The 13,858-nt window shown below is 40.9% G+C and overlaps 1 protein-coding gene across 2 annotated transcripts in view; it reads left to right on the forward strand.

Annotated features, from left to right (window-relative positions):
* The window catches only part of Cyria (CYFIP related Rac1 interactor A), a 99,149-nt gene extending 91,729 nt beyond the window's left edge, over positions 1 to 7,420 (forward strand). For both annotated transcript variants that reach the window (XM_078029640.1, XM_078029641.1), the window contains 2 exons: positions 1,862 to 1,932; positions 4,007 to 7,420. In XM_078029640.1, the coding sequence (XP_077885766.1) occupies positions 1,862 to 1,932; positions 4,007 to 4,070 (135 nt within the window). In that variant the 3' untranslated portion in view covers positions 4,071 to 7,420. The remainder of the gene's footprint in view (positions 1 to 1,861; positions 1,933 to 4,006) is intronic.
* The last annotated feature ends 6,438 nt before the right edge of the window (positions 7,421 to 13,858 follow it).

A 13,858-nucleotide genomic window follows, 5' to 3' on the forward strand; every position in this document is an offset into this window, starting at 1 on the left:
ATGATTTCCTTAGGATCTTGTGATGCAAACCCATAAGAAATCACTCCTAACCCCATCCTTAGCCAGGTTTCACCCATAATTCCAGACCCAGACCCATAATTCCAGAACAGCATCTTGTTCTTCCCAGGGACATCTGAAACGTGGCCAGTCCAAAACCAAAGATTCTCATTTCCTAACAAGCCTGTTCCCCGTTCTGAGTTCCTGACATGTGTTTCCTCATTCTCCCGCCCAGTGTAGCCATTAGCCTAGAACTGTCATCCCTGGAATTGTCTTCTTCCCTGGTCTTCACCCTCAGATGTGGTCAGTCAGGTTGGTCCTCCTGTCCATCTCCGTCTGCTCTCCAGGCCTGCTGCTATGTCCAACTTCAGACTCTCAGAGGCTCTCGTTCCTGCTTCTTTCTGGTCCTTTTCCATATTGACCACATTTCTGCTAATGATATTTTCCACAAGTAAAAGCCCCCGGGGTTCCTATTGTACTGCGAACCCACCCTGCGTCTTGCTCTGTGTCTCCAACAGCATCTTGTTCTTCACACCCTCAGCTCTCATCATCCTGAAACGGACCTAGAAATTTCTCAAGAGTATCCACCGCTTTCTACATCTGTTTTGTCACTGCCGCTGGGGGGTTTACAAGAACACTCCTCACACCATGATGGGCTATCTCTCTGTCTTCCCATAGACCCTGAGCTTTAACAGAGAGACCAAATGTCTTGTCTCCAGGATTGGAGTGCCACATAACTGGCATGATGACAGCCAGTCCTGTAACCCTGGCACACATCTCTAATTAACCATGACATTTTTTTCTTGATGAACCTGTAAGTGACCCCCAAATGACTCCAACCCTGTGTCCTGACTGCCTCCTTCAATTTATATGGCCGATCAAGTCCTTTATGATAAAACGTTTAACATGCCAGGATTATGCCCACCGAAAAAGTTTGCAAGTGACCTTTCATTAAAAAAAAAAAAAAGAACTTGGATAATAACCAAATCTGGTACATATAGGGCACAAACTTAGGAGTTTAAAATGAGTGATTGTTTTTGCAGATAGAGTCTTTCTTTGCCAAATAAAGAAGAAGCTACAGGATATGCATAATTTAAGATGACCTATATAGATTTAGTTTTCATGCACTGCCCAAATTATAAATAACTTATTCCAAGGACACAAAAACTGAAGAAACTTGCCCAAGTTCATGCAAATACTAAACAACCAAGAATGGCAGAAATCCAAGTGTCCACCTTCATCGGTTAATAATCTTAACAATCAGCCTTAACCGTCTTCTCAAATGTGATTAAGACAGAGGCTTGGAGCTCCAGAAGCTCCCGGTTTAGTGAAGGAGACAATTTAACTTGGTCTGTAAATCCTCCAAGGTTCTGTGATTGGGAATGCATGGGCCGTGGTTCTCACTACCTGGTGAGGACAGTAAGGTCAGAAGAAGCTTCTTGGGGCTGGAGAATTTCAGTTGACATTTCCCCCCCCTCAAAAAAATGTTAAGGTTTTGCCATTTAAACAACTGGGGAGAAAGCATTCTGGAGACATTAAATCAGGTTTATAAAATCAATTAGTAAATCTCCACTGAGAACTGAGTAGAGGCCCTTGTATCCTTGCACTTGGCTATGAATATAAGACCAAAAGAAAAACCAAAGTCTTGAGTATTTGTCCCCCAAAGTAAGTAAAATGTACAACTGCAGTATAGTGTAAAAGTTAATAATGGCTACAATCCTGCAGAACTCTCTAGAAGCCCAGGAGCAACTCACCAGCACTAGGGATTGGGAAGCCTGTTGATCATTGTTGTTTGATTTCTGTGAGATGATGATGGATGGGCAGAGTTACTAGGATATTAACAATGCACTGTGCTTTCTCCTAGATGAAAGGCTGCATAAAGGTGTTGAAGGAACAGGCCCCAGACAGTGTGGAGGGGCTGCTGAACGCCCTCAGGTGAGCCAGCCCTGGGGAGGACTGACATGGGGCAGCCACCCCTCCAGATCTGTTTCAAATGTGGATGCTGCTGGGGACAAAGGGCTGGAGCACTGCTTGCATATTTTAACACATTTAATCTTCCCAACAACAACCTCTAGGGCAGCACCATTTTATTATTCCCTTTTTGGAGGGGAAAATGAGATTTAAAGGAGTCAAATTACTTGCAAATGTCTCACAGCACGTGAACAAGCTAGGCTCTAAACCCAGGTCTGGGTGACCCCACAGGTCATGGGCCTGACTCTTGGCTGGTCACCTTATGGTTAGTGGGGCTCCTCAGAGGGAGAGTCTCTGGGTCCCCCTTCCGTCCTCTCCAGCGGTTCCCTCACCTGGCTGCAGACAAGGCTGCTGTGGGTTGTGTGTGAAAACACTGATGCTCCCCGTCTGAGCCAGACTGCATGACTCAGATCTCTGGGCCAGAGGCTCAGGCATCTCTTTTGTTTATTTGTGTTTGTTTGCTTGCTTCTTCTAAAGCTCCCCAGGTGGTTGACAATGTGCAGCTGCAGAACTGAGAACCCTGCTAAGTATTTGCCCAGCTGTAGCTCATTCCAGCTGCTCACTGCTAACAAGTAATGCCCCAACACCTCTTCTCCTCCCAAGGACACGTCTGTTTAGTACCCTTCAGGGAGGGGAGTCTCATTTTTTAGCGGTGGCACCTCTACAGGAGTTCATTGACTCCTGCCACCGTGCAAATCATCCCAGTCCCGGATTGCCATCAGGAAGGCTTATGCTCCCTGCTGCCTTTTCTTCCATTTCCCTAGTTCCACTTACATACATACAGCAAGTGTTCAGAAGCCCAAGTGGAAGGGATCAGGGCTCTTCCATCTGTGTTCAGTGCTCATGTTTTATGCCCCAATCACATTGTGCCATTTAATCATCTCAACTCAAAAAGACACAAGGCTGACCTATTCTCCTCATTTAATAAATGAGCAAACCGAGACACACTTACAATGACACTGATGTTGGCGCTGTTTTTCTGAGTTGCTCAGTCAGAACCCATCATTCTTCAAAGTACATGTATTGATAGAGAGCCCTTCCAATTCCACGAGTTAGCCAAGGCTTTCTCCGTTGGTGCCCACTTCACACCAGGCTGGCTTTCTGTACACAGTAAGAAGACTTTTAACTTCTGAATTTCCTGAACTTTTCAGTTTCATTCAATCAAGCAGAACTTTCTCAAGAGCAGGGTGCTGTGCTAGGTTGGGAGTCCCATCTGAGTGTTAGAACACATGATGAGATGAAAGGAGCACAGGCTGCCAGGGCAGCCAGAACCAAGTTCAACCTAAAAGTAGCAAACTGTTCACAAATCAAAATCATTAGCTTTGAGATCTGTTTTCTCATCATATTAAGGTCATTATCTCATCTACAAAGTTATTGTGACGACATAGAAACTTCTATGGGATGCCTAGGACATGGTTGAGACTTTATCTTGTTAATTTTTTACCTTCCTTTGCACAGACAATGTCTACATAAGGTTATGGAGAAACTGTACATTGAAACCCCCCTCCCCCGCCCCCAGGGTTTGTTCATCTGCGTGTGTGCCCCCTGGTGGTGGGAATGAGGACAACCGTCAACATTTTCAGTTTGGGGAAATCCATATTTTGAAATTTGTGACAACAGGGATATGTAAAAATATGTCCCAATGAATTCCACTCTATAATAATAATGCACCAATAAAATTTAACTGAAAAAAAGAAAATGGGCATAACTCAGTGGTCAAGATTCCATACTCATCAGGTAAAAAATTGTGCCCTTGAAAAATGAGGTGGATTGCATTTCCTTTTGTAATTACTTGCTTAGGCAGAAGATCTACTTAGTTTAATAACTTTCATACAAAATCCCTTTGGAAGGAAGGATCAGATAGATATTAAAACTGCTGCCTGAGGATGCCAGGAAGTGTGCTCTCTGTCTAAAGAGGTGAGCCCTGGTGTTTGATTTATCTCAGTGAGCTTCCCAAGGTAAGGACGGGGATGTCATTAGGGAAACTTTCTTGGACTCCTTATTGCACACTGACCTCCACCTTTCTGTCCCCACTCAGGTTCACTACAAAGCACTTGAATGATGAGTCGACTTCCAAACAGATTCGAGCAATGCTTCAGTAGAGCGCTGCTCAAAGAAGAGGATCTCTGTGCTGACCTCAGAAGATGTATATGTTTACATAATTTAATACAGATTGATGTTAATACTTGTGTATTTACATAACCGTTTCCTTCCTGTCACTGAAATATATGGACCTTAATTTGTATCCTGACTGACTCAACCCAGCAGAGCATAAATTGACTTGAGAGCCTTACCTTTGATGTCTGCAACGATACCCCCTTCTCCAAAGGCCAATTTGGAGATTTTGATCTTTGCTACTGGAGTCCTTTAATGACACCTGTAAAAATCAGAAATTCCTAATAGTTTGTGGTAGTGTTATAATTCTAGATGTGTTATCTCTCTGGGAAGTAGAGCTTATAGAAACACAAAGCATTTGATTTCCTTTGTCAGCTCAGCTACAAGAAATACAACTGTTATCCTGACAGAGGAAGAGAGAAATCCAGGAAAAGAAAAAAAAAATGCATGTGGAGAATCAAACCCAAGTGTTCTGAATTCAGCACGCCCCCTCTCCTCAGCCTGCAAACTACACGTGCACTCCATTTGCACATGTTTTATTAATCAGAATATTCACTTTCTGTCTGGGTTTGTGTCCTTCTAACATACCTTTTACTTTTGCAAGAGGAAAATCACCTGTATTTTAATTGGATAGTGAAGGAGCATGGGGGTAGAGAGATGTGTTCTTACAGCTGGTCTGACAAAGGTGGTTGTCTTTAGAATATTCATGAGAGGTGGCACCAGTCTGCATAGACCCTCTGCATACAGGGATAGAGACATAAGCTCTGACTTTGAAGTCATAGGTAAATTAGCTGATCTCTGTTGTCTCCAGGTCTGAGGACACAGTTCCTCCTGTTAGGGGATCCCTGTCTTCTACCCACGTGGACCATTCATGTGGGAACAGAAGTCTAGGATGTGTTTTTAGTTATCAAAAAACTGGGGGAATTTAGAGGAAGAAGATCCACATTTCTGGTTACCTGGTTTTTAAGAGACAACTCTGTCTTGCTCACAATTGCCAGATTGTTGCAGTGGGAAAACTCTGGTCTAAGTACCTGGATTTAGTCCTTGGCTTACTAATGAAACATAGTATGATATTGGGAAGTTTTCTTAGCTCTCTACATCTCAGCTTCCTCATCTCTAAAGGGGGCAATTAAAACAGACAATCTCCAAGAATCTTGTTAGTCTAGAAGCTGATAAAATGGCTGGCTCTGCCATCCTTCTTCCTGAGTAGATGCCAGTCAGCACTGCCCCACTGCCTGCCAACGTTACGAGGCCTATAGTCATTCTTCTGCAGAGCAGAGCTAAGTTAGAACAAAATCTTGGAAGCCTATCCTGACCTCCAGTGGGAAAATGAGACCCAGCGTAGGTGGTCATCCAGGATGGCTCCAGGTGGGTCTGGATACCAGGATGCTTCCCTCCTGAGTCCACAGTCTTCCTTTTCACCGTGTGGCCTGTGAGTTTATTCTATGGGATGGGACTGGACCATTGTAGAGAAGTACTCAGTCTGGCCTATTTCCGCCAGAAGAAGAATTGCCTAAACAGGAAGTGAATGATAATCCTGGATGTTGGGCCCCGGTCCATCAGGGTCTGGCATCATTTGCAACATTCCAAGGAATGAGATACGTTTGCTTTCTGGACTTTAGTGCCCAGCTGACTTTCCCTTGTATATTTGGTACATACATACATTTATGTTGTCCAAGAAGAGGGGACAAATGCCTGTTTTGTTTTATCTTAACAAAGAAATGCAGTCAATTGGCAGGAAATAGTCCCTGGTCTATGGGTCAATGTCAGTCAACCGATGGAGACAAGGCCCTTTTCCTTAGAGTTGTTCAATAAGCATGGCTGCTTGGATGGAGCTTCTCTCATCAACACAGAAAAATACTAGATGGACTTCAAGAGCTTTTCAAAACCTAGGAATTCTAAGACCCCGGAGGAAGCCAGAGAGTGTGGTAATGCAGGATGAGCAAAGTCCTTAAATATTTAGCCTAAGTGACATCCTGCATGGCAGCCAGGGCTTTGTGTGGACAGATACTGTACAGAGTTCGCAGCGCTTATCATCACTATGAGCAGATTAAAGTTTGAAGAGAAGAAAGGATTTGCCCGTCACCATGGGGCTCTTGAGGCACAGACCCAGGGACTTGAACCCAAGCCATGTGTCCACACCACAGCTGCCTCTCAGCCAGCTAAATGAAAAAAAAATGTTAGGGATTATCTGTCAAATATTATATATATATATATATATATAAATAGTTGAGCACATTTATAATTTTTAATTAGACTTTCTATCAAATGGGACCAAACATATGTATGGGCTGCTGGCCTGCTTCAGTTTAGCGGGGCCACCTTGTCTCACAGTTGAGACTCAGCACATGGATTCTGGGATATCCAGGGTCTGAATTGTTGCCTCTGATCATCAGGAGGACAGGCTAAATGTCTGTGATCACTACCTGGAGATGGGCCTCGGGTCCACCCCAGAGCTGCTGTGGGAGACAAATTGTCTTAACAGACTGTCCTCCAGGCATCAAGAGCCCTTGAACAATCAGTTTGTTTGTGCTGCATGCACACACGTCCAAGACTTGTGGGTGGGTTAGGGGAAAATGCTAGCGACAGTGTCAATGTCAATGTTAACTATCTTTCATATTTGATGTCTCATAGTTTTCAAATAAACAGTGTTTTCCATGACTCAGATATTTCTTTTGGGGCAAACAACAACAACATAAAAATTATGTTTCTCATATACATTCCTGTCCTGGCATTTTAACTCTGTTCTAAGAAAACTTTTATGTGCCACGAGGAATGAATGTTTAAAAAAAAAAAAAGGTAGAAATAGATGTTTTGAATAGTACTGACCCATTGGGTCTGGAATATCACCCAGAAAGAAGACCATGGATATTATCTTTTAATTATTAGTTAATATCATGCTCCATCAATATTTGCTCTTAGTCATCACCATTATATCAAGGCATTAAGAATAAACCTAGGATTTTGATACATCATCACATTTAAGGAAAAAGAGTCTCATTCTTTCTCAAAAGAAAAATAAGGACCACAAATCTTGGGATTCAGTTGTGCAATAGAGTTCAGGGACTTCTCATTCATTCTTGTATGCTAGATAGCTACAGGAATTTTATTTCAAGAGCATAAAACTTGAGATCCCAGTTTTTCCAGCACATCTGTAAAGGCTGTTGCATACCCAAAGCTGTTTTAAAGTTGTTATATGTTGTTTGCTGAAGTCATTGTAATTTTTTTTTTTTGCCTACTTTGCCTCTTTTTGTACAGAAGTTTTGAGTGTGAAGTGAAAATTAAAGTTTGGTACATACATATATTTAAAAAAAATACACCTTTATGTTATATGACATTCGAGGTTAAGTGTGTGATAAGTTTATGATGACTGGCCCACATAGATCTTTGCTAAACCTGCTCTGAAGAAATTACACCAGCTGCCCTTTATCTCTCTACACCTCAGTGTCTTCAAGTACAAGATTCAGTTCCAAAATTGTGCTACTCATGGTGTCATCTATCCCTTCTTCATTTCAGCAAGGACCCTTCATTATAAAAAAGACAAGATTACTATCTAGAGTCACATGAGACCTCCTTGTCCAGAATGCCAAGAAGCCCTTTTCTCTTTCTTTTGAGTGCACTGGCACTTTATGGATTTGGCAACATCAGCAAAAAAAAAAAAAAAAAATATTCCATCTCTATACATTTTTCAGATAATGCACTAAAACAATTCTTTTAACTCTTAAGCATGGAATCATTCCTAGGGCATTCCTTTTAATCCCTGCATTTCTGAAGATGATCACCTGATACCTAATTATGTGTGCATTCAGCGGGTCAGGGACCTCCAAGAGAGACCTGCTATGGTGCTATGGTGCTCTGTGTAAAATTCAAAGGCACTTAGAATGATTTGGGGGCACAAAGGGAGATGAATGAGAATATTAAACTTTCTGTAAATTGACAAATGGCCAAATTGTGTAAAAGAAAAAAAAACTGAAAGGAGCAAGAAGGACTGAGGTTTGGGAGAAAGAGAGAGAGAGGGAGAGGGAGGGAGGGAGGGAGACCTAATTAAATGAGTGTTGAGAGGCAAGAAATATGAAAATGAGTAAGGTATGTGAAAGACTGTCAAGACAAATATAGCTACTGAAGAACTGAGGGATGTGAGATTCAGAGAATCTTTAATAACAGTTTGAAAGTTGGTTGTAATTCAGGGTTCTCTCCACAGGATGGGGATGAGGGGCTCAACTGTGAATGAAATGTGAATATTTGCAATCTGTATTCACACAAAATTTCACCCTTTGACTTATCAGTATGCAGATAGAATTGCTAGGTGTTTGCTATTTGAAGGGTTTGTATTATACATGGCATCAAAACCTCAGTGGCTGTTAAATAATACTAATTATTTTTGATGAATTTATTTAAACTATTCATATTCATTAAATACATTAAGCCATTCAATATCAAAGTCCTGGTGTAAATGAGTCTAGAACTTCACTGATGTGACCCCCCTCGGATGCAGTAAGTAAAGGGGAGTCCTAGGTGCTCCTGCTTCTGCTCACATGTCAACTCAAGCGATGAGAGCAGGTACCTTAGCCATGTCAGGTCTCTGTGACTTTCTTCTTTTTCTACTTCTTTCCTTGCCTGTTTCTCTTGCACAAAAATCTGGGATCCTATCATGGCTGGGAAGTGGTGCTCTGAAAATACATTCTGCATTCAGAATGCTTCCACAGAATGCACTTGAAATTGTGATAGGATTTTATGTTTCAGAATATAGTTCTAGATCAGTCTCAGGTGAACAGTTCATGTAAACACTTTGAAATCTTTTCTCTGTGAAGTTTTCCAGTCTTCCCCATTGAACCTCACACTTCTTGGTTTCCTTCTCTCTGCCTTCACTTTCTGTTCATTTACAAATGGAACTTGTTTAAGTCAGGAGCTACATTTTGTTAACCATTCCTAAGCTACCTGTGAGCTGAAGGTATTGGTGCTGGGGTTTGAAGACCAGAAGACTTAAGAGCCTCCTTATACCGTGGAGAAGGTCAAAAGTAGTTGGGGGAGCTTACCTAAGTATTTTCCTCCGATGCCAATATCTTTGAAAAAGATATTTATTCCTTTTGTATTAAATAATATCCGTGGAAAGGGTACAGAGCAAGTGGTGTTGTATGTGAATGTGAGAATGACATGGCCCATGCACAGAAAGCATAATGAGCACTAGGTGGAATCTGACATTTACTGTCTCCCAAATAAATAAATAAATGCCACAGGCATTTCCACCTCCAGGAGCATATATGCACACCATCTTCCTCGCTATCTGAAATCTACCTGCTCATCAATGTCAAGGTCATTCTCCCATTTTCTCCATGGGGCTTTTTCTGCCTAACCCCAACCCAGGCTCAAATTCTCTCTTTGGGGTCCCTACTGCATTTAGTTCATTTTCTCCAAAATATAGATCACTTCACAGTACTTGGAAATATGTATTTTTTTCTCCATTAGATTTTGAGTTTCTGGGGACAGAGAATGTGCCTTTTAGAGGGCTGAGTTCAGTATAGGCCAGGGGCCAATTGAGGCTTCCTGCAAAGGTGAAACTCTGGGGTCCTGAAACTTGGGTGTGTTGAAATGAAACTTTCAGAATTAATTTCTCCCACTCAGCAATCATTCATAATAACAAATTATCTGCTCCCTCATATGGTCAATTTTATTCTTGGAAGAAATATTTACTTATCGCTCAGCATATTTTTAACCTCTGTGGACAGAGAGCGTGCAGACTGTGGCTGATATGCCAGAAGTCCAGATGAGAAATCAGGCTGTTCTTGATCAAAAGTCAGAGTCAGCTGGTCCTGGAAAGGGCAGGCAGCCAACATGCTAATCATACAATGTCTTGCTCAGTCTGGGACAAGACTGCTGCTCTGTCAGAGAACCGAGTTCTACACAGTCAAAGGCAGAAGGGCAACAGAAACAATGTTTCAATGACTAGACAAATTGATTCAGCACCTTGGATAGCAGTCTACGAGTCCCTAACAGAGCACAGCCATTTGTCTAGAATTTGCAGCCTTATTAGTTGGTTCGACTTTGTCTCTAGAGTCCTGGTTATCAAAGATAATATGTTTCTTTAAAAGGAAATTGCTAAGTAGCTGGAAAATCATTTCACCTTCTTCCCAAGGCTTTGGGATATCACACCAGAAGGGCAGAAAGTGGTTTTAGGAAGATGCAGGAATCATGTTTGGGGGTATCATGGTATTTTTAGATTCAAGCTTAATTTATAGAAATGGCTAATCATTTTTAAGCCCCACACCTCTAGTTGATCATTAAGTCCTAACACATAGTCTTTCTAGAGAGTTCTCAAAATACCAACAACTCCCAGTCTGGTTTGCTTTGGTTACCCCACTTCTTCTCCTCTTTGCCAGATCACTGATTCAGTTTCCACACAGCCAGTACTCAGCTTTTCATGCATCTGACCATAATGGTGTCCTTAGAAATTTTCTTGAGGTACATTCGCAGAGATGTTAATGCGGTGTTCCATGAGGGAGAGGTTTCAATTTTCAAGCATTTGTGGAAACCATTAAAGAGATTATTTGCTTATTCTTTTTACTACCAGATTTGTTTGACATTGTGACTCTTGATGAGGGCTTAACTGTGTAATATATAGGAATTCTCAAATGTATTTGTCTGAGAACTCTTTCGTATTTCACAGAACATCTGTAATTTCTCAGGACATTAGCATTCTGTAGGAACACTATGTCATCAGACCCACTAGTCTGAGCCCCAAGGCCCTTTCTGAGATGGACCATCCAATCTCCCTATCACACTGACTGTCTGTCAATCAGGCCATCCCATTTTCTCAAGCTACAAAAATGTGCTGTTTTCTAACATACCATCTATTTGTTTTCATATTTATGTGTGGCTAGTAATGCTGCTCCTTCTGTCTGAAATTCCATTTCCCCTCATCATCTGCCTCGTGAAATCCTATTCATCCTGAAGATATTGCCAAAATGTTTCATCTTCTATGAACCTTTTTGTGAGCTACTCTAGCAAAGTTAGTTACTTTCCGGTGTGACTCTCTCTCTCTCTCTCTCTCTCTCTCTCTCTCTCTCTCTCTCTCTCTCTCACACACACACACACACACACACACACACACACAGAGAGAGAGAGAGAAATATAGATATCTCTAGCATATAATATATTGTATAATATCAAAATATTATATATACACATGTGTATGTGGGTAGGTGTGTGTGCATGAATGTTTATCATGATGCATTGTGTGTTCATTTATCTCTTCCCCACTGGACAATGATTCCTTAAAGGCAGTACCTCTGTGTACTTTATCTCTAATCTCCCTATTTGCATCCCCTAATAGACAGTGTACATGACATGCCTCAATGTATTCCTGGAGCATGTTTAGTGGGCCATATTTAAATAAATGTCCTCCTCAACCCAGACCTGAAGCCTAGGTCCTGCTGCCACCCCAAGCAGAGCAACTTCGGGTTCTTATATACAACTGCAGCCCTACCTGCTGGACCCCCACTGGTTGGAGCTCCACTTTGCAAAGGATTTGGGTTCAAGCCATGTTCATGGTATGGGCTGTGAGCCTGGGAGAAAGAGAACCTTTTTGTGTTCTCACAATAGCAAGTGTGAACCATGATATCCATGCTCCAGGCCAGCCACAGCCACCAGAGCCTGTTACTCCTGCCAGGACCTTGGTTCTCATTAGGTCTGCTACTCTCAGATAGACAAATCACCCCAGAATCTTTCAATAAAACGTCAATAGAACATTCCAGTAGAAACATTTCCCCCAAATGGTCAATCTAAAACAAGCCAAAGGTGTGAGTTATTATTCAAAAAGCAAGCCTCAGGTATGAGTTATTATTCAATGACACATTTGAGCGAAGGAGAATTAGGAGATGTAATCACAAATGTTTATTACCAAACTGCTTGATACTACCCAAACCCAAGCATGGGGAGGAGGAGGCAAACATGAGCCATGTTAAATGCTGAAAGCTACCTGGGCTACGGCAAGACTTTCAGAGGGCCAGGAGTGACATACCTCCACAAAGCTGATGGATCACGGTGTTCCAGTTCAATGCCAACATTGTTACACGCCATAGAGACACAATCAGCAGGAGCATAGCATTTACAATGGTGGCCAGGAGGGACAAGATTGTCATCGATATGAGAGAGAAATGTAAACGTGCTGGTCATAGGCAGGTATGCTTACCTGGAGGATGGTTGCTGGATTATGAAACCCAAATGCCTTCAAGACTGCTACACTAAATAAGAGAACAGAGAGTTAGCCAGTTAGCCAGAGTGAGCTGTGACCAAAAGCACTTTTGAGAAATGATTCCACTCTACTAGCTTAGAAACTTAGCTTCAGCCTTGTTACAAGGGACACATGGAAAATATCTTTTAAAAAATAGTGTTTCCCACAATGCACCACTTTTATAAAACTACTTCTAATATTTTGGCATCTTGGTATTCATTATTTTGTTGTCTACATAGACTAGTAAGAATTTAATTTTTATGAAAATAGAGTCATACTATAAATAATTTGTAAACTGATTTTTCATTTAAAATATATAATGGGCATCCTTCCAGGCCAATGTGTATGTAGGGGGGATGGAAGTGAGTGTCTGTACATATACAAATACATAAAATTTGTTTTTTTCCAAATTATTTCAGTTTGCTTTTTAAATAGTTTTATTGAGGTTTTTTGATATACAAAAGACTGAACCTATTTAAACTACATATTTGTTAGTTTTAAAATACTCATACACACACACACACACCCCACAAACCCATCACCATGATCATTGTAATAGACATGGCCAGTATTCCCGTAGCATTCTTCAAGCCCTTTGTCACCCTTCTCAACAACCAGCCCTGCCATTCTCCAACAACTACTGGTCTGATGCTGTCACTATAGATCCATCTGTATTGACCAGAATCTTATACATAGAATCAGACAGTATGCATTTGGGGTTTTTTTCCCCTGACTTTGTTCACTCATCATAAATACCTTAAAATTCATCTATTTGCTCATGCTTCCAATAAGCTGTTTCTTTTCATTGTTGAATAGGATTCTACCATATACGTAGAATGCAGTCTGTTAATACATTCTTTAAATATTTTCTTTTCTTGCCTATCACAAATAAAGCATCAATTCACAAGCATTTTTATTAACTTATGCTTCATTTACCTATGAGAAGAATGTCTGGTTTATATAGTTTAGCTTTCTAAGAAGCTATCAAATTGTTTTCTAAGTTTATTGGATCATTTTAAATTTGCACCAGTGGTGTGTGATTGTTTCAGATGCCTGCAAAGCCTTGCCAACAAATGATACAAGCAGCCTTTAAAAATTTAGGCATTCTAATAAATTGCAGTAATATCTCACTGTGGTTTTATTTTGCATTTCCCTGAAGACTAAGGACATAAAGAATATTTTCATGTGTTTTAGTTTCCATCCATATGTCTTGTTTGGTGAAAGGTGCAATCATATCTTTTGCTTGCTTATTGTCTTGTTTTTCTATTATTGGGTTCTGAGAGTTATTTATGTGTTATGAATATAAATACTTTATCAGTTATATAGTTTTTAAATATTTTCTCCCAGTCTATGGTTGTCATTTCATTCTCCTTTACAGTAAGTAGCTTTAGAAAAGCACAACTTGATTTTGTTGAAGTCCAATTTATTAATTCTTCTTCTGCTATAGATTGTACTCCTCGTGTTGTGACTGAGAAATTTTTTGTCTAATCCAAAGCCACAAATATCCTCTGAAGTTTCCTTCCAAAAGTTTGAACATTTTAGAGG

Source organism: Ictidomys tridecemlineatus, chromosome 12 (genome assembly GCF_052094955.1).
Source record: "Ictidomys tridecemlineatus isolate mIctTri1 chromosome 12, mIctTri1.hap1, whole genome shotgun sequence".
NCBI lineage: Eukaryota > Metazoa > Chordata > Mammalia > Rodentia > Sciuridae > Ictidomys > Ictidomys tridecemlineatus.